The 27,412-nt window shown below is 43.9% G+C and overlaps 1 protein-coding gene across 2 annotated transcripts in view; it reads left to right on the top strand.

Moving 5' to 3' along the window:
* LOC117524148 (ephrin type-A receptor 6-like) overlaps positions 1–27,412 on the top strand; it is an 866,515-nt gene that overhangs the window by 773,840 nt on the left and 65,263 nt on the right. For both annotated transcript variants that reach the window (XM_034185882.1, XM_034185881.1), the window contains one exon: positions 16,688–16,758. In XM_034185882.1, the coding sequence (XP_034041773.1) occupies positions 16,688–16,758 (71 nt within the window). The remainder of the gene's footprint in view (positions 1–16,687; positions 16,759–27,412) is intronic.

Genomic DNA, 27,412 nt, shown 5'->3' on the forward strand with positions numbered 1-27,412 from the left:
GTGTGTGGCGTCGTGTGGGTGAGCGGTTTTCTGATGTCAATGTTGTGGATCGAGTGGCCCATGGTGGCGGTGGGGTTATGGTATGGGCAGGCGTCTGTTATGGACGAAGAGCACAGGTGCATTTTATTGATGGCATTTTGAATGCACAGAGATACCGTGACGAGATCCTGAGGCCCATTGTTGTGCCATCCAAGAACATCACCTCATGTTGCAGCAGGATAATGCATGGCCCCATGTTGCAAGGATCTGTACACAATTCTTGGAAGCTTAAAATGTCCCAGTTCTTGCATGGCCGGCATACTCACCGGACATGTCACCCATTGAGCATGTTTGGGATGCTCTGGACAAGGCGTATACGACAGCGTGTACCAGTTCCTGCCAATATCCAGCAACTTCGCACAGCCATTGAAGAGGAGTGGACCAACATTCCACAGGCCACAATTGACAACCTGATCAACTCTATGCGAGGGAGATGTGTTGCACTGCATGAGGCAAATGGTGGTCACACCAGATACTGACTGGTATCCCCCCCCAATAAAACAAAACTGCACCTTTCAGAGTGGCCTTTTATTGTGGGCAGTCTAAGGCACACCTGTGCACTAATCATGGTGTCTAATCAGCATCTTGATATGGCACACCTGTGAGGTGGGATGGATTATCTCAACAAAGGAGAAGTGCTCACTATCACAGATTTAGACTGGTTTGTGAACAATATTTGAGGGAAATGGTGATATTGTGTATGTGGAAAAAGTTTTAGTTCTTTGAGTTCATCTCATACAAAATGGGAGCAAAACCAAAAGTGTTGTGTTTATATTTGTGTTGAGTGTAAGTGTGAGTATGTGTCTCTAATATCATCTCGCCTTGTGTAGGAATAAGAGCTGACAGGCGTTGATGAAGAGCCATCCGAGTAGGATCCAAGTGACTTCGACCATTTTAAACTGAAGAAGTCACTTGGATGAGCGATAAAACGTGTGAAAGACCAACAAAAACTCCAGTTGCTGTCGATTAAAGTTCTAGATAACAGCTGAAGGGCTTAATATTTTTTTAATCCATCTAAAAGCACCAGAGTGTTTTTGACTCCACAGTGTGTCATATCTGTGACTTCTGTAGCCCGTGTAGGAGGGACACTCGCTCTCATTTTAAAGTGCTCCAAATGTGCTCATGCAGCTTGAAAATGAGAGTTTTCAGTCATACTGCTTTACATGTTTTTAGAATACATGAAAATAAGGTAAAATATAAGCAGACCTGCTGCACGAGTGATTTGAACACCTGCCTCTGCTGAGAGCTTCCACCTTTCCATTTGTGTGCTCATGCTGAATCGTGCACTTATGTTAGAGTTTCAACACACAGGTGTCCGGTGCGTTGTTAAATTGCCCGCCATCGACTGTTTCGTCCTTCATGTTTTCTTTCATCCTCCCTTTCTTCTGTACCCTCTGCAACCGTTGCAGCAGAGGAGTCTGTCTTTTTGAAGTGTTGGAGTGGTTTGAGTTACAGTGATGCTTTGATTGCTTACAGCAAGGTTGTCTGACTGACACAAGTGTGCACGTGCGTATATGTGTGAGTATGTATTGTAACATTGCTCAGCTGGTCAGAGGGCAAAAGAAGAGCCCAGGGTCTTTGTGTGCGCTGCCTCTTTTCAACATAAAAGCCCCAGAGACACAAGGAGAGGCAGATAAAGGGAATCAGAGGACAGGACTGGTGAGGGCCGATAAAGACAAACGCCACTATTTTTTGTTTTAATGAACAGCTTGACCCCATCAGCAGAAGTCAGCAGCAGCATTCCACATCCCTTTCACTTCCTTTCTGATACAATGCCCTCTGTGTCATCTACTCTATCCGTGTCCAAGACCCCGCAGACTTCACTGGCAGATCAAATCTAGGTTCAAGACTCCCATGTGCCTTCTGGCAAACTGCCGCAGAAATTTCACGTTTTTTTGAAGAAAATCCTTTTCAATAATGATGCAACAGACAAAAGTTGCATTGGGGACAGTTTTGACGATCAAAGCCACAGAAGCTTGTATCTCCTTCATAGTTGTCATGGGGGTCTTGATGGTTTCCCTCACTAGTCTCCTTCTTGCATAGTTGTGCCGCAGATAACAGAATATTTACAAAGGAATCTTTCAAATGGTGAAAGAAGCACCAAATTCAGCACAAATACTCATTAGACATTTGCAGCAGATTTAAATAATTTACTCTTATTAAACTTTGGCCACACACCGCAGAAACATAAGATGTAGCAAGTTTAAAATAGTTAATAATTATTCAGATCAAATTGGATTGGACCTCACCAGTGGCACACCAGAATAATTAATAATTTTAAGATTTAATAATTATTTGGATCAAATGGGCGAAGAGAAATGTAATGAATCTGACTAAGGTTTATTCATCTTTGATATTGAAATGTCCTCCTTGTGGGGACCAAGGTAAGTCATGCCTTATTATTAAAACAATATTTAACTTGAATGATATTTAATTACCCCAAAATGATTAGGCGCACCAATTTTAAGATTTAATCATTACTGTATTTGGATCAAATGGGCGAACCAGAAATGTAATGAATCTGAATTTTAAGATTTATTCATCTTTAATATTGAAATGTCCTCCTTGTGGGGACCAAGGTAAGTCATGCCTCATTAGTAAAACAGTAATACAATATTTAATTGGAATGATATTTAATTCCCCTAAAATAATTGGGGGCACCACCTATTTTAAGCACAGGTACTTTAATTTAAACAATCATTAATCATTAATCAGTCTGAAATCTAAGGGCCCCTTTACACATAACATGAAGTTGGGCGAAAGAAGCATAAACCGTCCGAAAAGGGTGAAAAAAGTAACTGTGGAGCCACAATACGTTCCACTTGCTGTCGGAAGGGACACGCGGTCCGACAGGAATGAACAATCACGCTACAGTGGTTTTGTGCACATTCACGTGCACTCGCACGAACACAGTGTGATCATGCAAAGGTGTGATACCACATTGCCAGGGTTGGGAGGGTTACTTTAAAAATGTATTCCGATACAATTACTAGTTACCTGTTGAAAAAAGTAATCGGTAACGTAATCCAAGTACCATAATATTAAAGTAATGTAATTTGATTACTTTCAGTTACTTCTGGATTACTCCAATATCAAATATGCTAATACAGACAAAAGAAACTAAATATAAATAGTCTTGACCACATAGTACAGTTTATTAAGCAAAAATAAAACTGTTTCTTTTACATGGCATGCTCTGTTTTACTTCACATTATGAATAAAGAGCACCCACAATATTGTTTTTAACACACCCAGTGTTCACCTGCTAAATTTTCAACAAAAAAATGCCAAACAAATGAAGGCTAATGAAAACTCAGGCGGTGTGCGGATGAATTTGTAATTAAAAATGGCCTGCAGAACAATATACCAAACAAAACTAAAAATTCTGCTACTTGTTGCTCTGAGGCATTCGCTGCAGACGTGTTGCAAATGCAATATATGGTTTTATTTATTTCCATGTGAGGAGAGCCCACCGATGCACGCACCTCATGGTGGGGTGTCATGAGGTGTGATTCTGCATGTCACGCTATGTGTTCTCCAGCTGTGACCTGTGAGTACACAGGGCTCAGCACCTGCTGCTTGCCACCAACATGCCCACCTGTCTGGAACAACTCACAGCTCACAGAAAAAATGGCTCACCCTCTGTCCCTTTGTCCTGTGATTATTTATCTTTTATATTTGTTATGTAAATATGTATTAATTAATTGTAGTAATTATTTATTTACCTGCCCTTCTCTGTTCTCTGTGTTTTAATTTAACACATTATGTACACCCTGTCAGTTGTAGCTGACAGTGAGCCGCTGGCCGGCGGTCAGCTGACATGCACACTGTGTCCACGGCACTATGAGCAAAGCGATCACACATGAATGTGTTCATGCCTTTCCCTGTGTTGTAAGTGACATTAACCTGGCCAGTGTCTGGCTGATCGCACAGTTCACACCATGCCGTGCGCACTGAGACGTGGCTGTGATCTTGTCTGTACATAATTATCAGCATGTCATGAGAGCATGAGAGCCCGCCCACACATGTGCATCGTACACAGTGGTCAGCTGTTCCGGCATGGACATGCCAGCCGTCCGTCCCTATACGCTCTGCGCCGGACAGCGATCGTGCTCCAGCCACCCCGGGGGGGAACGACACTCACACGCCATCTGTGTTTTGGCGGGATCACACCGCACACTTGTCATTTGTGGTTGTGGTGAGGCACACGCATAGACCCGCGACATTTGTGTGGTAACACACTCGTGAGGCACTTAGAAAAGGTGGGGCCATTCGCACATCCAGCTTGAAAATGGTCTGCTTGCACTCTATTTTCATGCTGGGAGCGCAAGTGGCCCCGCCTTTTCTAAGTGCCCCGCGAGTGGTGTTAAATGTTCTTGGGTGGCACCTGGACTCCGGCCAATGGCGTCTAACAGTGGGTCAAATGGACACTCACAATGCATTCGCCAAATGTCGGCTGTGTGAAGGCTGCCTCGATCATGCCATTCGGCCAGTTCAACATGGCCAATGTTTTTGAAGGTCCGACCTGTGTACGACATGCTGTGCGAATGCTGTGAATATGATCAGATGGCAGTGCAACCTCATCTTACCCGCCGTTTGAATGGGTTTCCGGTGTGAGCAGCATGCAAATATAGAGTGCATGTGCCATGCCCGAATGGATGTGGTGACTGCTTTATGAGACATTTGAGTGCAGCTCCGATTTTCCACAAGTGCCATTCTTCCACAGTCATGTTATGTGTGAAGGGGCCTTGAGAGAAAACTCATACAACAAGTAAAAAGAGGCAATCAAATAAAGTATAAAAACCAAAATGAATTCCAGAATTCAAACAAAAACAATGTGTAGTTTAGCATAGAAATAACAATTTTACAGTAGAAAAACTAACATGAATATGAACACATTAAAGGAGACAATAAAATAAAGTACAAAAAGAACTGAACACTAACCAAAAAAATAATAAATCAAGAATTAGGTACAACCACAGATCCATCCATAGAATCCATAGAACTCAACCAAGAACAGAGTGTAAGCCAGGAGGTCACAGTGGAAACAACACAGGGAACTAGGACCAAGGGAGACAAAACATAGACAATGGGGAGACAGACCTGAGACAGAGACAGAGGATGCACCACACTGAGGACACACCTGGATGACAGACCATGACAGGGGACACAGACATGAACGCAGGACCGGGAATCCTCACACACATACACACACCCACAACAGAATCCAATGGATATTGACATTATTTGACCTTTAATTTGGAGCCCAAGCATTCAACACAGTCAAAACTATTACATTTATTAATCATATTAGCTCAACCAATAATTTGCACCACTTTTTTTTTTTTACAAAAATTGAAGCGACTTTAACTTTTGACACCTGTACAAACTGAAATTGACCCTTGTCACCATTCTTGTTGTTTTCCCCATAACTCCATAACATTCAGTCATAGATCATCCAAACTATACCTTTTTGGAATCTTTATGTTCAGGTAAATAATGTGGTATAGTTTTCAATATGACTGGAGCATTTTTCAATTTTGACTCCTGTGTAATTCTTCAATTGACCCCTTCATTTGACCTGGTCACCTATTATTGAAAATTCAAATGCCCAGTTGTTTTTTCCAAAACACTAATGCCTAAGGAGTATTTGTGTCAAATTTGGTGTTTGTATTACCATTGAAGGATTGTTTCAGTTATCTACTGTACTACAGTGACTCAGTTTTGAGAATTGTACTGTAGCGTAAGTTATACTAGAAAGACTCAACTTTCAAGCTTTATTTTAGAGTCACTTAATCAGTAACAGCTGTATCTCTAATAGGACCAACTGGCTCTCATTGTAGTCATCATCTCATGACCAACAGGAAACATGAACATTATTTAAAATGTCAGTTCTAATACACCTCTTTGCTGCTAGCGCTCATTCTTCGAATCGCTGGTTCTTTCCGTGTTAGTTTTCTGTAATGTTTTTTCGTTATGTCCAATCCTTCATTCTGTTCTATGTATAATCATGTGTATCCTGATTCTGTGGATGACATCGACATTCCATTTTGCACTAGAATGGAAAAAGGCAGTTATGTGATAGAGTTTCTCAGTCCGTTGATTTCATCACAGTTGCCCTGACCGGTGGTGGGCTTCCTTTTTCTAGAGTTTCCAGAGTTTAGCAAAGATGATCTCATCCTTGTTGCCCACAAAATGGTGTCCTCCTCCTGTAGTCTTCTTGTCTGCTGACTGCTGTTCTCTCTTGCAGTCTGCGAGGCAGAAATGGACTGCTAAATCGTCAAGCCGCCAAAAAAGCGACACTCCTCCCCTGCGTCGGGTCCATCCCGGTGTAACAACGGATTCTCACCCAGTTCTGTAGGCCATGATAACTCTCTCCAATGCTCTTCAAGACTGTGACTCCCGGCTTCCCGCTTGAAAAACCAGTGTTCTTCTGTGAATCCAAGAACCCAGACCTCCACCTCTGCTGCAGCTTAATTAGCATCTCCTTGGCCTCAACTATCCCTCGCCCTGATGGTCTCTCTACAGATCCTCCACCTGTCACCACTCTGCCCACTCTAGCGTTCACACTGGGGTTGGCCTTGCTTGCCCTTGCCCCTCCAGTAGGAGATTTGTGGCACCTGTTGGAGTTACTATTTCATCACATTTGAGAGCAAACATCCTTCAAGATAAATCTGGCTTCTCTTGCTGCCTTTGCCGTTGGACATTCATCAGCCCACTGACTGTGGGTTGTGTCTGTCATTCTCCAAACCTCAGACCCGAGGCTTCAAAAAATATATATCTCTTTTGGCAAGTTTTTCACAGCTTTTGGCATCTATAGGGATGTTATTTGCTGTCTACCCAGAAAACAAGGCTGAAATGGACACCTGGTCAGTGACTACCATTTTATTTTACGAATACCATAAATCAGTCTCCACTACATCTGCTAACTATATTTCTCTCTATAACTCCAGCTTGGACTGACTTGTTGTCAACACAGAACTGTTAGTGCGGAACTTTGGCGGTCAGAATGCTGTAACTTATACTGTGTGTAGCTCTCATGGCCATTCTGCAGTTATGTGCCCTAAAACTGTGTTTACTGCACCTGCTCCCACTGTGTAAGACCTTGCATGGCAGCACCCTGACATCGGTGTGTGTGAATGTGAGGTGCAATTGTAAAGCGCTTTGAGTGTCTGATGCAGATGGAAAAGCACTATTTAAATGCAGTCCATTTACCATTTTACAATTGGTTAGACTGTGTAACCCCATCCTATGTTACAATGGCCATCCTATTTGCAATTATTTCAATGGCTTGGTCTGCCTTCATAGTAACGGGCATTTCTCCCATATCTGCAGTCAATGCAAGGTCCGCCATCCCAAGTCTGTTTGCCCCAGATGTTGTAGGCCTCCACAGGGAGACGAGGAGCTTTACCAAAAACATTTGACTGTGCATCTTTCCACCCCTTCTCCTCTCCTCCTATCTCACCTCTCAGCCCTCTTTGTGGAGTATTTACTGACAAGATTATCAGGAGTTTTGGGTTGGTGTTCTGTCCCCGCTGTCTTCCTCCTAAATTGCAAAAAAATAAAATAAAATAAAATAAAATCTGCAGTCATCCTTCACTGAACCTTACATGGTGTCCGTTCAAGGAAACTATTAAAGCTAATGTTATTTGCCCTTTCTTTTTTCCTCCTTTTTCCCATTTTCAGGTTAACGTATTTGGTGTTGCTATTCTGAAATAATTTGGTAAAAAAATGGCATGGCTAGTCTTTGACATGTCCTCTCCTCACTCTGATTCTTGAGCTATTTTTAACTAAATGATTCCTTAGGACCTTTTGTCCTTGCACTCTTCTTCCAGTTATGATGCTATTAGGCTTATTAAACGGACTGGTCAAAGGAGACTACTGGTGAAGGCTGATATTACCAATGACTTTTAGGTGATGCCTATTCATTCCAGAGATTGGTCACTTTTTAGGGAGAAGTAGCACTCTAAATTCTATTTTGTGGTAGACTCACATTTGGCTGTAGGAGCAGTCCTGTCATTTTCAGTTCTTTTCTCAAAGTACTTTGGTGGATTCTGACAAGTCTCTGCAAACTATACCATTCATTCTCCATTTTGTCTATGATTTTCTGCTCCTTGACTTTCCCGTGACAGTGACAGCTTAGTTTTGTCATTCCCCTATTCCATCTTCAATGACATTTGTGTAGCAGGATGGATGACCTTAATGATGTTCAGCTGGTGGATTGAGTGCAGCTGGTTGTGGCAGAGGAGTGTTTGCATAAAAGAGGGAGTGTGTGCTCTTCTTTCTCTTTCTGGAGATTGACTGCAGGTGTTTGGACGTGTTCACTTCCATGTTCCCGTGAAGACAGGTAGGCGCCGGCCACAGCTGCAGGCTCGTTGAAGTGTAGTGGTGAGTCTTTAAAGAAATGGTTTTGTTATACAGAGACCTCTGTGTGGGCTGTCATTGGCGGTGCGCTGCTGAGTTTGTGGTGCTCTTGACCCTCTGGGGTGGTGTTGAGTTACAGCTGATTGCTGTGACGGACGGTTCGGTATGTACAGCGCAAAGTAAGCTCCTCTTTCAGATATTTGTTGTTTATATTTATCTGTTTAAAATGTAGGATTTTGGACCAGGCTGTGGAAGGAGGCCCTGCTGCTTTGCTCTGGTGCTCTGCTGAAAGATTTCATCCTGTGAGACTGGTGGATGTGCCCTGTTTGCCACGGCTGCTCGGTGTGGACATTTGGAAAACTCTGCAAACTGCATGTGCTGCCGGGCTGCGTGATGCAAGGGCACCCTCATGTGGTCATGATCGGTGGTGTTTTAAATTAGTTTTTATAAAATTGTCTTTTTAACTAGAAATTTGATTGTTAATAAATTCTTTTTGTATTTGGGAACCACGTCTCTGTCTCAATTGCAACGAACCTGTGTGTCTTAGGTTGAAGTTATTCAAACTGTCGGATTCCTTGGGTGAAATTCCCAGGGCGCAGTCAGAAGTCCGACATATCATGTTTATTCATGATTTTTAATTGTCTTGACGATTAGGAGTAACTTGTCCCCTTTGCCACATTTTGGTGTCAGAAGTGGGATGCAAATTGAGACTAGAGCGGTGTGTTCTATTAGTTTTTTGGTGAAGTAAATTTTTTTGTGTGTGTTTGTTATTTTTTCTGTTTTCCAGAGCAAAGTAGCAGGTGGCCTCGGTGCAAGTAATTTCCCATATTTTGGTCGCATCCTCATTGTGGGAAAGTCTCAGTGGGTATGATGGCAGAGGAAATGCAGGAGCTGAGAGAGTTAGTCACTCACTTTAGGATGGAGAATGAGAGGTTGAAGCAGGAACAGGCTGAGGCAGTGCCTGGCCCGAGTATAGAGCCCTCATCTAAAGTGTCCTCTAGTGGTAATGCTCCAGTAATGGAAAAGTTTATTTTTTTACCCCGAGATAGAAAATGTCCCATGTTTAATGGCAAGACAGGTATGGGGTTGGCTGAATGGTTGGAGGAGATGCAGGCTTGTGTGAGAGCCTGTCATGTCTCTGAAGCTGACTAGGCATTTTTTTATTTTGATCATCTGGAGGGGGAAGCACGTGAGGAAATAAAGCATCATTCCAGTGAAGAGCGTTCAGACCCATTAAAGATCACTGGGGTGTTGCAGGAGCTGTATGGGGCTGCAGAATCTTATGTGGCACTTCAAGAGGCCTTTTTCTCCCGCAGACAGCATGAGGGAGAGACTCGGTTAGGGTTTTCATTGGCATTAATGAGTCTGATGATATCTGTTAAGCAGCGTGCACCTAATGGTGTCCCAAATGCAGAGGTGTTACGTGATCAGTTTGTTGAGTGTGTTTGATGGGTCACTTCGGCGCGAGTTGAAGCAGTTTGTGCGCCGGCAGCCTACCAACCAACCAGCCTCCAACCTTGTTGGAGGTTAGGGGTGAGGCAATTAGGTGGGAACGAGAGGGTTTACCTGGAGGTACGAAGGGTGATTTTTCCATCCAGTCTATTGTGGGTACTCAGTGCGGGGTTCAGGGCAGTGGCCAGGTGGAGGCTGGTTCTTTTCAGGCCTCAGAACTACAAGAAGTAAGGGAGATGCTCCAGCGGCAACAGGAGCAGTTGAATCGGGTGACGCCGAGTATTTCCCATTTGTAGGATTCTGGGCGGTTTCGTCCCCAGGGGTCTATAATTTGTAGGCGCTGCCAGAAACCAGGTCACTTTGCCAGGGAGTGTGATGGAGTTTGGGTGGCGGCCCACAGTCAATCCTTTTTGTCAGCCTCTTCATTAAACAAACCATCTTCCGCCGCGCAGGGGTCGGGAAACTAGTGCCCACCGAGCTGCGGAGCCACAGCTCGGGGGGGCAAGTTACTGGCTCAGGTTTGGGTAGGACGTGTGACAAGGTAGTGTCCAAGCTTGTGTCACTGTGTTCTCATTTAATGGTGAGCATGGGGGGAGTTGGGATCCCTTGTCTGATAGATACAGGATCTATGGTGTCAACTATTCCAGAGTCTTTTTTTCATCAGCAGTTTGATCCAGGGGGTTTGGGGTGGTTGAAATCATGTAATTGGCTACAGCTTAAAGCAGCTAATGGCTTAGCCATCCCTTACCTGGGCTATTTGGAGTTGGATGTGGAGCTTTGTGGTAAGCTGTTGCCAGCATGTGGCATTCTGGTGGTTAAAGATGTGCCTGGTGTCTCCACAGGCTTCTGGGGTCCTGGGTATGAATGTCATCCGCACGTGTTATGGGGAACTTTTTGGGCAGCATGGGGTTTCCCTGTTTGATTTGCCAGCAGTGGCGGAGGTTCCTGATTATGTCACGCAGGCATTTCAGATGTGCCACAAGGCTAGTGGTATTGTGGATCAAGGAGTAGGGAAGGTTAAGGTTCATGGGGGAGAGGCTTGTCAGATCCCGGGCGGTGTAATGAAGTTTGTTAGGGCTACATGCTAGGAGTGGTATTCTGGTGGGGCGGCCCTGTTTGAGCCTGTGGAGTCTGGCTTGCCTGCTGGACTGTTGGCATCTCCTGCATTGGTGTAGGTGGAGCGGGGTATAGCCTACATTCCGGTGGTGAATGTGGGATCGGTGGATGTGTGGCTACATCCCTGGGCTATGATTGGCACTTTAGAGGAAGTTCGGGTTGTGAGTCTGCCTGTGGGGGTTGCCGAGGTGCCCCCGGTGGAGGCGGTAGTGGCCTTGCAGTTCATTTCTCCATCAGTGCAGGATCAGATTGCAGCCCTGGAATTGGGTCACTTACCTCTGGAAGTACAGGGTAAGGTGAGAGCATTGTTGGGTCAGTTCTGTCTTTTCAGCCCAAGATGGGGATCTGGGTTGTACTGACCTAATATCACATGAGATTCCGCTTCTGGATGATATTCCAGTGTGACAGCGGTATCGCAGAATTCCGCCCTCTGAGTATGAGGTTGTCAAAGATCACATCAATCAGCTGCTTGGAACACGTTATTAGGGAGAGTAGCAGTCCTCATGCCTCTCCTATTGTGCTGGTTAAGAAAAAGGATGGCAGTTTGCGTATGTGTGTTGATTACAGGCTCTTGAATGGAAAAACTAGGAAGGACGCCTTCCCTTTGCCTCGGATTGATGAGTCCTTGGATGCCCTCACTGGGGCTCGTTGGTTTTCTACCATGGATCTGGCGAGTGGGTATAATCAGGTTCCTGTGGCGGAGGCTGATCATCATAAGACGGCCTTTTGCACGCCTTTTGGTTTGTTTGAGTGGAACCGGATGCCCTTTGAGCTTTGCAATGCTCCTGGTACTTTTCAGAGATTGATGCAGAGGATTTTTGGTGATCAGCAGTGTCTGTCCTTATTGTTGTATTTGGATGACATTGTGTTTTTTCCTCTACTGTTGAGCAACATCTGGATAGGTTGAGGGTGGTACTGGAGCGTTTGCAGCATGAGGGGTTAAAGGTGAAACTCAAAAAGTGTGCATTTTTTCAGCAGGAAGTGCGTTACCTGGGGCATGTCATCTCTGATAAGGGTGTTGCTACTGACACTAGCAAGGTGGAGGTGGTTGCTCATTGGCCACCTCCGGTCACACTCTCGGAACTGTGCTCTTTTCTGGGCTTTGCCAGCTACTACCGCCGGTTTGTAGGTGGTTTTGCAAGGTTGGCAGCACCCCTACACAGGTTGGTAGCAGAGTTGGCTGGGGTGAAGCCCAGTCGGGTAGATTAGCCAGTTTCGGGTTATTGGACAGAGGAATGTGGCCGCAGCTTTGAGATTTTAAAAGCTAAGCTTACCTCCGCACCTGTGCTGGCATATGCTAATTTTAGTCTTCCATTTATTTTGGAGGTGGATGCTAGCTATGGGGGGCTGGGAGCAGTGTTGTCTCAGGAACAGGATGATAAAGTTAGGCCGATTGCTTACGCGAGCTGTGGGTTACGCCCTACTGAGCGTAACATGGTGAACTACAGCTCTATGAAGTTGGAATTTTTGGCACTCAAGTGGGCAATGACCGAGAAGTTCAGGGAGTACTTGCTGGGCCATAAGTGCATTGTCTACACGGACAACAATCCTTTGAGTCATTTGTCATCTGCAAAACTTGGTGCTACTGAGCAACGTTGGGCAACGCAGTTGGCCTCGTTTGATTTTGAGATTAAGTATCATTCGGGTTGTTGTAATAAGAACGCGGATGCCCTTTCTCGGTTGCATTCTCCTGGGATGCAGGACTTCCTGGTAATGGTTAGTGGTGCCCAGCTTCTGGAGCCGCTGCAACAGGTTTGCCAGGGGAGTAAGGTAGATGTAAGGCAGGCTGTGGTTGCAGTCTTGCCCCACCGTCTTCCATCTGACCTGGCTGCACTGCAGTGGGCTGATCCAGTGATTTGGGAGGTTTGGGTGTTTTGGGACCATAAAAGGGGTCCTGATAAGGAGGAGCGCTATCAGGTGTCGCAGTCAGCCCGGGTGCTGCTTTGGCAGTGGGACCGGTTGGTGGAGAGGGATGGTGTCTTGTACCGTCAGGTGTTTAAGTCCAATGGAGCTGGGGCTGTGTTGCAGTTGGTGTTGTCTGCAGCTTTAAAAGCCGATGTGTTGACTGAGGTTCATCAAGGGCATGCTCATCAAGGGGTCGAGAGGACCCTACAGCTTTTACGTCAGCAGTGTTATTGGCCAGGGATGTCTGCAGAAGTGGCAGATTGGTGCCAGGCATGTGAGAGGTGTTAGGTAGCAAAGGTGAACCAACCAGTGGCTCGTGGCCCCCTGGGACACCTGTTGGCATCTCGGCCTAATGAGATTCTTGCCATTGATTTTACTGTTCTAGAGCCTAGTCATGGTGGAGTGGAAAATGTTTTGGTAATGACTGACATCTTTAGTAAGTACACGTGGGCAGTCCCTACCCGTGACCAGCGAGCTCCTACAGTAGCTCAAGTTCTGGTTACGGAGTGGTTTTCGAGGTTTGGGGTTCTAACTCTGATACATTCTGATCAGGGATGGAGTTTTGAGAGTGTATTGATCCAGCAGTTGTGTGGCTTTTATGGCATAGAGAAGTCTCATACTACACCATACCATCCATCTGGGAATGGGCAGTGTGAGCATTTTAATAGAATGCTTCATGATCTGTTGCGCACGCTGCCCGTGTCTCGAAAGCATCATTGGGGTTCTTGTTTGTCCCAGGTTTTGTATGCTTATAACACAATGCCGCATCAGGCAACTGTCTCCTTTTTTGTTGATGTTTGGTCAGGAGCCAAGACTTCCAGTTGATTTTCTGTTGGGTCGAGTTCAGGAGCCTGTGGGTGGTTTTGTTCATGAGTGGGTCCGGGAGCACCAGACCCGCTTGCAGATGGCTTTTGATGGAGCCCGGGATCGGCTGATGGCTGCTGCAGAGCAGCGTAAGAAGGATTATGATCAGCATGTCCGTGATGTTCCCCTGAAGGAGAACCAGTTGGTCTGGTTGCAAGATTTTGGGGTATGGGGCCGTCATAAGATCCAGGACCAGTGGTCCTCTGTGATGTATCGTGTCCTGAGGGCACCACAGGAAGAAGGGACTGTTTATACAATCGCCCCTAAGGATGATTTAACCAGAGCCAAGCAGGTTCATCACTCGTTGTTGAAGGTAGTGGTAGGGGTTGGGTCCCCTGATGAGGTTGTGGCCCATTCTCTGCCCCCTGTGGAGTTTTCTCCACCTTTGGTGGAGCCATTAGAGGACAGGTGGTGGCGTAATGGCGGGTGGTTGGTGTCAGGATCTGAGGACCCTGCGTCTACTTCAGTTGTGCGGGAAGTGGTGACTCTGCCTGCTCCTCAGGTGGAGGGGGTGGGAGAGGTGACCCAGGTTGCCCCTCAGGTGGAGGGGGTGGAGGTTGTGAGTTTACCTGCTTCCCCGCAGTTGAGTCCACCAGTAGATCCAGTGGTTGCTGTGCCATCTCTGCCAGTGGAGTCTAGTACGTCTTCCCTCCCCCCTAGTGAAGAGGTTGTACTTCAGCGGACGACTAGGGTTACTGCGGGTCATTCTAATATTCATTATCTTCCACGGTCTGCAGTGCAAGTGGGTCCTTCTGGCCCTATGTAATATAGGTGGTATGATTAAGGTTAAGGAATGGGGTCTATTCCATCGTCGGGGTGACGATTCAGTTTGTGGGGGTGGATTGTAGCAGGATGGATGACCTTAATGATGTTCAGCTGGTGGATTGAGTGCAGCTGGTTGTGGCAGAGGAGTGTTTGTATAAAAGATGGAGTGTGTGTGCTCTTCTTTCTCTTTCTGGAGATTGACTGCAGGTGTTTGGACGTGTTCACTTCCACGTTCCCGTGAAGACAGGTAGGCGCCGGCCACAGCTGCAGGCTCGTTGAGGCGTAGTGATGAGTGTTTAAGGAAATGGTTTTGTTGTACAGAGACCTCTGTGTGGGCTGTCTTTGGTGGTGCGCTGCTGAGTTTGTGGTGCTCTTGACCCTCTGGGGTGATGTCGAGTTACAGCTGATTGTTGTGACAGACGGTTCGGTATGTACAGCGCAAAGTAAGCTCCTCTTTCAGATATTTGTTGTTTATATTTATCTGTTTAAAATGTAGGATTTTGGACCAGGCTGTGGAAGGAGGCCCTGCTGCTTTGCTCTGGTGCTCTGCTGAAAGATTTCGTCCTGTGAGACCGGTGGATGTGCACTGTTTGCCACGGCGTTTTTACGCTCAGTGTGGACATTTGGAAAACTCTGCCAGCTGCGTGATGCAAGGGCGCCCTCATGTGGTCATGATCGGTGGTGTTTTAAATTAGTTTTTATAAAATTGTCTTTTTAACTAGAAATTTGATTGTTATTAAATTCTTTTTGTATTTGGGAACCACGTCTCTGTCTCAATTGCAACAAACCTGTGTGTCTTAGGTTGAAGTTATTCAAACTGTCGAATTCCCTGGTTGAAATTCCCAGGGTGCTGTCAGAAGTCTGACATATCATGTTTATTCATGATTTGTAATTGTCTTGACGATTAGGAGTAACTTGTCCCCTTTGCCACACTGGCATTCCCCTCTCCTCAGACAACACATCAGTCCACTGGAATTTCAGGGTATTTGTCTTAAAGCTGTTACCATACAAGCTTCCTTGCCTGAACATAAGGATTAGCTCAGTTTCCGAGACATTCCTCTCTGTGGTTACAGTCTTTTAGGGCACCTTAATTTTGGCATGTGCATTATTCCTCAAGGCTGCTCATTTATTTCCCTTTTGCTGTCTCTGGGCTCATTTTGTCACTAACCTCTGTGCTTTAGTTGAGCTCAGAAATAGCTGTAAGTTAGATCTTAGTTTTTGGTCTAGGCTGCTCACGCAGGGGATGCATATGTTCCTTTTACCAGAAAATTCCTGAGTTATCCAGCTCTCTCAAGGTGTTTATGGATGCTGGGCTGTCCCTCAGATTTGGGGACCGTGATCCTTAATTGGGTCACAGGGGAGCTAGAGCATATGCCAGCAGTCATTGGATGATAGTCTGCCAGTGTATCATAGACAGACATATTCACACCTGCGCTCAATTTAAAGTTTCCAATTCACAATTCAACCTGCATGTCTTTGGAAGTGAATTCAGGAACATCACAGATCATCTCACCCCTAGCCATCTCTCCATGTTGGTGAATATTGCCAACACAGTAGCAGCAAAGGAAAAATTATTACTGAGTTCATCACAACAAATCACAATCAAAACCAGTGAGTAAAGAAAGTAAACACTCATTTATAATTATACTTGTATATACCACAATCAAGTAGAAAAGGCCTATTGACCACTACAAATCATAAATATACAAGATGTGTGAATGAATGAATGCTGTGATGTCATAATGTCAGATAATCCAATCATAGTGATCAGCTCAAAACATGGCAATCTGTTTGCTGACTCATATTCACTTAAAATCATCCATCTAGCTTTCAGTGTTTCATTTAATGCCAGTTGACATCATTTGGTGACCTCATCATGACACCACATAGAGTTCAGCAGATGGTATTGTGTTTTCTGATCTGTATGCACTTGAAATGATTCTTCTCGCTCTCTTAGTTTTGAAGTTATTGCAAAAAAAATGTAATTTACAGACTGTTTAATGACCTTGACTGACACTGATCATTGACCTTCATACTAATGTCATGCATAGATGTTATCACAGGTAATACAAGTATGTAGAATGTGAATTAAACTGGGCAAGTGGTTCTTGCTCAAATAACTATATTGAAGATGTGAAGAAGGCACAACAGCCACAGCTGTTCATTGATGTGTGTTTTGTAGGTGTCAGTGGTACATCAAGACCAAGATGACGTCAGAGGAGAAGCGAAGAACCAGCTATCAGAACGGACATGGTAAACATCCAGGGCTCCTCCTCCCTTCTCTTTCACTTAAGGGGTTTTCTGTTTGTTTGTTTGATTGTTTGTTTTGTTCAGTTTTCCATTCTTCCTCCTCTTTATTTGATTTTATTTTAGTTTTTGTGAATTAGTTTGTTTTGGGGTGTTACATGTTTTCACCCTGCTAACAGGCGGAGGTTGTGAGTCAAATAAAATCCCACACAAATTCCAGCAAGAATGATTTATTTGAATATTTTATGTGATAGTTTTAGTCAGTAGTGTCCCATCATGCTTCTTATGTCATCATCATCGACTTCCACTCAGGTTTGATCTGATTTCCTCCTGTGAGTTTTATATTTTTCTCTTTTTGATATCTCCTTTTCATTACATTCTCCTTCTTTATACCTGCATTTTTTGTTTTATTTGGGTCTCATCTGCTCCTTTTTGTTTTTTCATAACCAACTTTCCATTTTAGTCGTGAAGAATACAACACTTTTTGGAGTTAGAGCTGTAACGGCGGCAAAAAGGGAATGAAAGAAAGAATGTTGAATGTGAGCAGTAAAGGTGAAGACTGAGGTGAGAGAAAATTGCAAGGCAGAGACAAAAAGGGAGCGATGAGGACGAGGCCGTTGGGGATGAAGGGTAGCAGAGGACAAATAGAAATGAGTTAGTTGGAACGTTATGCGGGGAGGAAGGGTAGACAAGCGACAAAAATAATCTGAAAGTCACAAAAAAGTGAATTAAATGAAGTTTTTTGGGAAAGTTTTGTGATCAAGCTGTCAAAAAAATTCTGTGATGTTGAGCTGAAGCTTGGAGTTATGTTGGTTTATGCATCAGACACAACTGCTTATTGTCATTGCTGTTGCTGATTGTGTTATGATATCGATCTCTGAAGGAGAAAGGCATGCCTTTGTCTCCTCAAGCCTCCATTTAGAGGTTTGGGTTGACACCAGAGCACCAGCTTCCTAAGGAGGCACGAATTTGCTCCAGGATACTTCAGCAGGATGGATGTTTGCTTTAATTAGAGGTAAAACCCCGCCTCCAGCTAAAAACCACACTGACTACTCAGTGTCAGCCAGCTGGGAAGGACAGCCGAGGACTGACTCTGCATGCGTAGGTGCCAGCAGGACTTGGCTGCATTGGCTCTTACATTGCCAGGGAAAACAATTTCAGACAGAGAGACATGTCTAAGGCCCTGCAACAGATTGGCGTCCTGTCCAGGGTGTACCCCGCCTCACACCCTATGACTACTGGGATAGGTTCCAGCCCCCCCCCCCCCCCATGACCCTTAATTGGAGTAAGTGGTTGAAGATGAGTGAGTGAGTCACACGTCTAATTGCCTCCCAGCTCATAATCAATACTGGTGGGAAACTGTGTCTCTGTGGGTCAGAAAACATATTTGATTGACAGAATTTGGTTTTTCGCAGTTGTGAAATCTCGCGCCATCTAGCGATCTGTGACTCATGCGAGAGTTCGTTTCAACAGAGTTCCGAGTTAGGGCACAATGTAAACACACCTCATGAAGCGTGAACAACAAGACAACATCGGCGCACAGCAGAAGTTCATCACAGGTGCTACACCTCCTCTAGATAATCCTCTCAACTTGAGAGAACGTGTCACCATCATAATCGCTAGTGAACTTCCTGAATCAGCACCATCCATATCCTCGCTTTGCAATTGTTTACATGCGCTGTGAGACAGCGGAACTTTGCTGGAACCGCGGTGCATTCTGGGAAGTGTAGGCGGCCGCCAGGGGCATTATGGGAAACTACGAAACACATCATTGCTGTTTTGTTTGTTCCTTTTTAATATTTGTAGAAGATGGTGTGTGCATACAAAAGTATGCCTTCCTATCATCCCTTCTGAACTGGAGAATGTGGATAAGCACAGAAAATCGCACCTTCTCTGGAACAAAATAAGCCAAAGCACGACATTTAGCTATGCCCTGGTCCTCAGTAAATTCCAGTGAAAACACAAGATGACATCAACGCTCAATGTCACTTTTTGGATGTCTTTAAATTTTAAAGTCCATCCATCCATCCATTTTCTTCTGCTTTATCCAGAGTCGGGTCGCGGGGGCAGCAGCTCATGCAAAGCCGCCCAGACCTCCCGATCCCCACACAACTCCCCCAGCTTGGGAACCCTGAGGTGTTTCCAAGCCAGCTGAGAGATATAGTCACTCCAGCGTGTCCTGGGTCTTCCCCGGGGCCTCCTCCCAATGGGACGTGCCCGGAACACCTCTCTAGCGAGGCATCCAGGGGACATCTGGAAAAGATGCCCGAGCCACCTCAGCTGGCTCCTTTGGATTTTTAAAGTCCTTAAATTTTAGTCATTCACTGTAAATTCAAAGTAGACTACCAAAGGATTTGCAGCCAGTCTGCTCTGTGTACACCAGGGGTCTCATCTACAAAGCAATGCATACATACAAAAATGTGGCGTACGTCCATCTCTACGCTCACGTTCAGATGTATCAAAAGTGAAATGACTGTGGAAATGTGCGGTGCGTCACGCAACAATCCTGGCTGGCTTACGCACATTTCTACAGCTATTGTGCCATCTCCAACATGTTAATAGTGTGAAAACAAGAAGTCATCAGAGTGATGTGCACATCAGAGACACACTGATGAACATTTAACACACCCCGAGTTTGCAATTATATAGGTGGATAGAAAAGTGCAAAGTAATGCGTAAAATGGCACTAACAATGGCTGCGTCAGAAGACCTGGCAAATGGTGCAATCCAACGTGAGCGTGCGACATCAAACGCGAGGATTTACTTGCAAATGACGATAATTGGCTCATAAGCTGATTTCGATTACCAAGGCGACTGTTACTGGAGTTGCGCACAGAACTGCGGCCGGCTCAGAGCGCAATACAGCGAGGAGCCAGGTATTGTCTGTGCCCACACAGGTGCTGACCACGCTGGGCATCCTAGCATCAGGGGCATTCCAGCGGGAGCTGACTGATCAGTCAGGCATGTGCCGTGTGCCAATCAACCTTCAGACCAGCTGTGTGGAATGCATTCATCCAAATGTCATCCAGATACATCACATTCCAACATTACAGCACATTTTGCAGCAAGAGCTGGTTTCCCGAATGTAATTGCAGCTACTGACTGCACACATTTTGCTATAAAGGTGCCATCACATGATGAATTTGTTTTTGTTAATAGGAAACATTTAAATCCCGTCGTTGTTCAAATCATATGTGATGTGCAAATGCACATCAGGTTGGAGGCTGGCACGGGGACTGCTTGGTGGTTAAATAGTGCTGTGAAATTGTTCAGAACAAAAACCAGTGTGGGCACATTTGGGCATGTGTGCATTCAAATATACTTTTTGTTATTATTATTAATGTCTTTTCTTTTTCTTGATGGTGAAACTAGAGAGCTTCTTAACCCTCTTGGGCCGACGCCATTGTATACGATGGCTAAGACCAAGCTTCACTAAATTCTAAATAACTTTTTAATGATATGAGATAGAAACTTACTTTTTTTTTTTGCTGAAAACTTAACTCCACGGACTTTCAAGCCAGCCATCGGGCATCTTTGTACTCCTCATAGAAGCTGTGTGATGTGTGCAATGTGAGCATCCAATCAGAATTGGTTCACCGTCACGTGGTTTTCCAAAATCCAATCATAGGGCAGATTTACCTCATGTGAAAAGCCACAGATCGTTTTCAGGAGTGATATGTTACTAGTTGGCCCATTTGAATAGCACCCTGGGTGCTCCAATGAGTACATACTATTAGTACATACTCAGTGTGCCCTGCACCATTACGCACAGCGATCAGTGAAAGCAGGACCAGACGGAGAGCCTCTGATGACAATCTCACATGCTCAAAGAGTGTGTAACTATCAGGATTGCTCCACTAGTTTGCATGTGAATGTTACTGGATAACTCTGTTGCTTTCTCTGCATAAAGCACTGTTTACCATATCAAAGGACAACAAAATGCATAGACCATTTTGTATATATTGTTCAAAATATACATTTGTTTATTATTTGAACTTTTTTGTTGTACAGTGTTTCACACAAGACCTCAATTTACCATTATAAAGTGTCAAAACAGTTGTTTATTATAGTTTGCTGTGTTTTGAATAAATTTTTGTGGAAAATTAGTTTGTTTTATTTTTTCCTTGCCTATTTTTGATTGTAAACCTTTATTACACTTATAAAACACAACAAAAACAGATACGTATATTCTGAAAACACAGGTTGTCCTGAAACAAAGAGACATAAAACTTGATTGTGGGATGCAGGGAGAGTTGTTAATAGCAATAATAAAACATTTATGCCAGGCGAGCGAACTGTCCAAAAAAATGCCCTCGGACCCCAGAGGGTTAACAGGCCCCCGACTGTATTCAGTATTTGTCAGTAAAAGTGTGTGTAATATTGTGAATGTCACAGTGTCAGGCGCCATGCACCTAATATCTTTTTACGCCAGTGTGTGTGTGCTGCTCAGTTCAGCATTTACACACATGGATGCATTCATTTAATTTTCATTTAACATTGCGGCAAGCTGCGTGAGAGAACCTAATCACAGATTTCATTGTTTTTGCACATTTTCTCTAAAAGTTCTTTCATTTTTACACACAACAACACAAAGATGATGGCAGACATCATCAAACGCACAACACGCCACACTTATGGTGCCGTCAGCATGACACAACTAAACTATTTAAATACATTTGCATATTCAGATGGAGGCGTGGCCAGGGAGGAGTTTGGTGCGTGTGCAAATGTGCTCAAATCCACATTCACTGGGATGTACAAACCAAATATGCGTGGATCCATGCCTATGCACACTTCGATACGTCAGAATATATTTGTGCTTATGCCAGTTTCTGGGTTCTGACGTACATCCAAGTTTTAGTAGAAAATCCCTTGATCTGGTCAAATCTCAGAAGTTAAGCAGCGTGGGTCCTGGTTCATACTTCGATGAGAGACCTAGGACCGGTTTCATAAAGCAGTCTAATCTTTTAGTCTAAGTTTACTTAGTCGACTAAGGTAGTCACCCAACATTATTCATCTCCTCTCCGTTTAACATGGATGGCTAAACTTATACAGTCATAGTGGCCTCGTGAGTTCCATTACCAGGAAACGCCTCCAATGCACAACAGTTTTGTTTACTTCTGGGCTGGGCCAACTGCTACAAACATGGTAGAGCTCGCTGCACCAGAGGAGAAGTGTTCCCGACTTTGGAGTCTGTAAACATCTCCAATGGATTATTCCAGTCCTGGGACATCTGCTCCCGCCGCAAGTCTCTCCTTCCTTCCTCCTCCATCAAGTGGTGGTACATGATAGCCACCATTTTTGAGGTAAGACACTGAAGTTTTGTTGACTAAAGATTAGCCTCCTGTGTACCAGGCTAAAATTTTTAGCTGGTAATGCAAACCTTTAACCAACTAAGCACTTTGTGCAACAACTAACGTCAAAAGATGAGTTGACTAAGTGAGTTTCGTCCACTAAACAAGATTAGACTACTTTATGAAACCGGACCCAGAGGCTTTCTTCTTTCTTCTCCAGATGAAACTGGAGTTGTCAGGAAGGCTATCCAGCATAAAACGTGCCGAATCCCAATGCAAATCTGTACTGTATCTACTGTGGCAACCTTGAAAAAATGGGGGAGCTGAAAAACTAACAAATGATGGGCCAAAGCGCTATAAGCTATTCTTTAGCCATGGCAACAGGCACACATTCCTACACAAGAAATACATCAGGAAGAAATGTTTTGTTGTTTTTAAGTGCATTATACACTGCAAATTTGCTCTTGTTTTCATGTGTTCAATCAGTTTTGACACAAAACAAACCAGATTTCCATTTTTTGACAAAACAGGGACAAACCCAGTGCTAAATACTCAGGATGGCAAGAAATAAATGAATGTCACAACAAGCTTGACACTTTGACCACGCACAGATATACTTCTGATTGCGCTGTCCAGGAACTGATCTGAAGCCTGGATCTTAGGCTCGATGCAGAACAATCAGAAACATAGATACTCCAAATCCCCACTCAGGTTTGAGTCCAAAAAGATAGTAGAGAAGCTTGAAGAATGAAGAAGAATTCATTTCTTCTCTACAAGAGTTAAGACAGAAGTCAGACTACCAGAGCAAGAATTTTAGCTGAGGAAGCTTCTGCGATTTGAAGCGAAATGTCCTCGCGTCAAGCAACCCTGTCCACTCGAAGATTCAAGCTTCTCAACTATGGAAACCACCTGGACAACTGAGAGCCTTCACAGAAACATCCAAAAAGATCACAGCTTCATTCATGAAGTCAAGCTTAGCAAACCTTTCCAGGCCCACAAAAGCACCTAAATCATTATTCTTTACACCCCAACCCAAAACCCAATCCTTGCAAGTGAATAGGATAGGAGCCTAAACGCATGCCTGAAGAACACTAGAAGTCATTGTGGAAAAAGTCAGAGCCTCTTCCTCTGCTTCGCACAGCCCTGAGGGGACCTGTTTATTCTTGAGGTCAGCACCACGTCACTTCGGCGAAGTGGCCAATCTGAAGATGACAATTCTTACCTCCACGACTGGCCGCTCAGTGAAACCACACTCGGGCTGTACGCTGTTCTATTGAAATCAACTGGTTTGATTTTGTCTCTAGCTTGCTTCTATCAGCCACCTGATGGCTATCAATGCCTGGAACGGTGAGATTTATACACCAAGCTGACCTGATATGAACCCCTGTACATTAAATTGACCTTATTGAGTCTGGCCCCTTTGAAAAGTGACCAAATTGCACAAATTTGTATTGAGTTCAGTGACGTGTTCACCGACAAAACCCACTGTTCGAGTATAAATGCCCGGATGACCGACCTCAAGAATTGATATCAGTCAACACAACTTGTTGGGGATCCTGAAAATCTTCAGGATGTGAGAGTGAGCTTTGCTAAAGTCAGCATAGATTGTGCACCTTAGATTGAATTTGCCTCGTGTACGCAAAGATTTGTTATTAAACTAACTTTGTGATCTATTGGAACATGTTTGTCACAAATGTAATTTCAGCACTTGCAGAAGATCCACATCTAATGGACTGATGATCCTTAGGAGAGGAATGTGCTCATAAGAGAACTGTTTATTTTTTTCTATAAATAGGGATTTACTGAAGGACATTCCACCTAATCTACATTTGTGAGATTTAATAAAATGATTGTGAAACAACAAATTAGGATGTACTGTATAACTATTTGTTTGTTCTTTGTAAACACAGAAAATCTCTCCTTCTCTGGAACAAAATAAATGAAAAATAGATTTTTATTGAAATGCATTCTACTGCCACTCTTTCAATATTCTGAGTTGACAGACTGCTTTTTCTTCTCCTTCCTGGTGCGAATATCAAGCAAGCCTAATATGTAATAAGTCTGCAAACATATAATAATAAGGGGTTTGTAGCACAATACTGCACACTGCCCACGCTGAATTTAGTGGCCCAGTGGGACACTTTGTCATCACCTCAACAGCTCATCAGCTCTCACTTCACTTTCACTTTATTTCATTCAGCATTCCAACATCACTCTTTTTTTTCTTTTTTGCTGGCACTTGCAGTTCCACTTTGTCCTATTAAGCTTTAGAATCCTGTAGAACTTTGATTTCTTCATTGTTCATGGTAATGATTATTTAGTTTGTGTTGCATGTTCAAAAACAGTGGTTACAGTGTGGTTACACTTTCACAGTACAGTAAAGATAACAACACTGAACAATTTAAATATGATCTTTGAAAACACCGAAAATAGACACAGTTTTTGCCATTAGTTATTATTTTTATTTCATTGTTAATTTTTGTGTTCTGTTCATGGTTCATGGTGAACCCATTTATGTAAGGTGTGTCTGAGTGTTGCACTCCTTAAATACAAGTGCTAGTATGCGCATTTCATTACTAGTGCTAAACCCCTGGAGCTTAGACCTGGTTTGTGTTGGTCTCAGGTGCAAGCACTTTCTTGTGACAGATAGATTATCAGTACCCCACCAATATTTTATAGACGAACACACCCATGAGTGTACAGATGAGTGTGAGTACATTTCATTTTATTTGTAAAGATAATGGGTGCTGGCATGACAAGGACTGCTTCGGGGGAAATTAATGCTTATATGTATCATTAATCAATTCCTCGAAAAATATAATACAGTAGTTATATAATGAGGGAATAACCCTGTTGTGTCTGATGATGGGCGGACGTTCATGCTGGGTTATATGGTCGAACATAAAACGGGTATGTTCAACCATATAACAGCATGAACGTCCGCCCATCATCAGACACAAGGGGGTTATTCCCATTATAATCCAATTCCATCGTTTGCATGGTTTATTTATCTGTCTGCAATTTGGTCGACGAGGCTTACCGTGAAGCAGCGAGTGTCTCTCCAACAGCGGTCAGGGCATGGAGTAATTCATCAAATGTGAAAATCCATCAAATCCATCAAATGTGAAATGGTAATTCTGTATCAGAATCCACATCAATACTTTCGTACAGTATCTTAAATTCACCCATTTTAGCAGTGGCGGTGACACGCGAATTTCTCTTACTCTGAGCTAACAGTGCTAACAGCTAACAGCGCATGCAGCAGTTGTTCTGGCGAATTGTGTGTCTTGACAGTTCCATGTACCGACAATACTGTGCATGCGCTGTTGCGCACAGAGGACAAGAATGACATTCAACAGTAATGACATCTCATCAGAACACCGGTCAGGGCGCGAAGTAATACATCTTTGGCCACCATTCCACAGATATTATACGTCTGATATGTCACACAATTAACCAATCAGATTTGCGTAAAAAAATGTAATTGGATTAGAATACAGTGGCTTGCAAAAGTATTGAGCCCCTTGGTATTTCATGCATTTTAATTTGTTTATGGCATTTCTCAGTATAAAAAAATTCTAAAATTAAAATTGGCCTCTCTTCATTGGCTTCCTGTTAATTCTAGAATAGAATTTAAAATTCTTCTTCTTACTTATAAGGTTTTGAATAATCAGGTCCCATCTTATCTTAGGGACCTCGTAGTACCATATCACCCCAATAGAGCGCTTCGCTCTCAGACTGCAGGCTTACTTGTAGTTCCTAGGGTTTGTAAGAGTAGAATGGGAGGCAGAGCCTTCAGCTTTCAGGCTCCTCTCCTGTGGAACCAGCTCCCAATTCAGATCAGGGAGACAGACACCCTCTCTACTTTTAAGATTAGGCTTAAAACTTTCCTTTTTGCTAAAGCTTATAGTTAGGGCTGGATCAGGTGACCCTGAGCCATCCCTTAGTTATGCTGCTATAGACGTAAACTGCTGGGGGGTTCCCATGATGCACTGTTTCTTTCTCTTTTTGCTCTGTATGCACCACTCTGCATTTAATCATTAGTGATCGATCTCTGCTCCCCTCCACAGCATGTCTTTTTCCTGGTTCTCTCCCTCAGCCCCAACCAGTCCCAGCAGAAGACTGCCCCTCCCTGAGCCTGGTTCTGCTGGAGGTTTCTTCCTGTTAAAAGGGAGTTTTTCCTTCCCACTGTAGCCAAGTGCTTGCTCACAGGGGGTCGTTTTGACCGTTGGGGTTTTACATAATTATTGTATGGCCTTGCCTTACAATATAAAGCGCCTTGGGGCAACTGTTTGTTGTGATTTGGCGCTATATAAAAAAATTGATTGATTGATTGATTGACTCAAACTGAAAGCAAATCTCTACAATATTGATATAAGTATATTAAGTAATTAAATATATAAGTAATTAAAAATATAAAAGCCAAGATGATGGGTTGCATAAGTAATCAGCCCCTTTGGTATAATACCTGTAAATAATAAGTGTAATTGCCAGTTTTCTTCAGACAAGTCAGGGGATGGATATATAAACATTTTCAAGTCACTGAATACGAGGTCTGTTAGAAAAGTATCCGACCTTTTTATTTTTTCAAAAACCTGATGGATTTGAATCACGTGTGCTTGCATGAACAAACCTTGAACCTTCATGTGCATGCATGAGTTTTTTCATGCCTGTCGATTGCGTCATTTGCTTGTAAGCAGCCTTTGTGTGAGGACGGGTGTAGTCTCTCATCGTTTTTTCTTTGCAAGGAAAATGGCGGAATGACTGGAGCAGCGTGACTGCATCAAATTTTGCCAGAAACTGGGCAACAGCCGGGTGGAAACCATTCAGATTATTCAGACGGCTTTCGGTGACGATCCTATGGGCATCACACAGATTAAGGAGCGGTACAACCGGTTTAAAGACGTCTGCACAACGGTGGAGAGTGCGCCGCGCTTCGGTCAGCCATCAACATGCTGAAATGACCAGATCATTTCCAAACTGAACGCTGTGGTGATGCGGGACCGTCATGTGACTATCCGAGAAATTGCGGAAGAGGTGGACATCAGCACTTTTTTGGCACATTCCACTGTGACAGAAGATTTGGCCATGAAAAGAGTTGCAGCAAAAAGTGCCACCGTGTTGAAGTCTCACAAGACATGTTGTGACATGCCCACCTCTTACACAATTTCTCGGATAGTCACACGACTGAAAAGCCACCGAAAGCCGTCTGAATCTTCCGAATGGTGGAAGAGGTGGCCATCATTTTTTCGGAGTCCAGCATGTCCTGTGAGAATTTAACACGGTGGCGCTTTTGCTCCGCCATCAGCTTCGTGCCGAAGCCATCAGCATGATTTTCGCTGCAACTCTTTTCATGATCTGGTCAT

Source organism: Thalassophryne amazonica, chromosome 14 (assembly GCF_902500255.1).
Source record: "Thalassophryne amazonica chromosome 14, fThaAma1.1, whole genome shotgun sequence".
NCBI lineage: Eukaryota > Metazoa > Chordata > Actinopteri > Batrachoidiformes > Batrachoididae > Thalassophryne > Thalassophryne amazonica.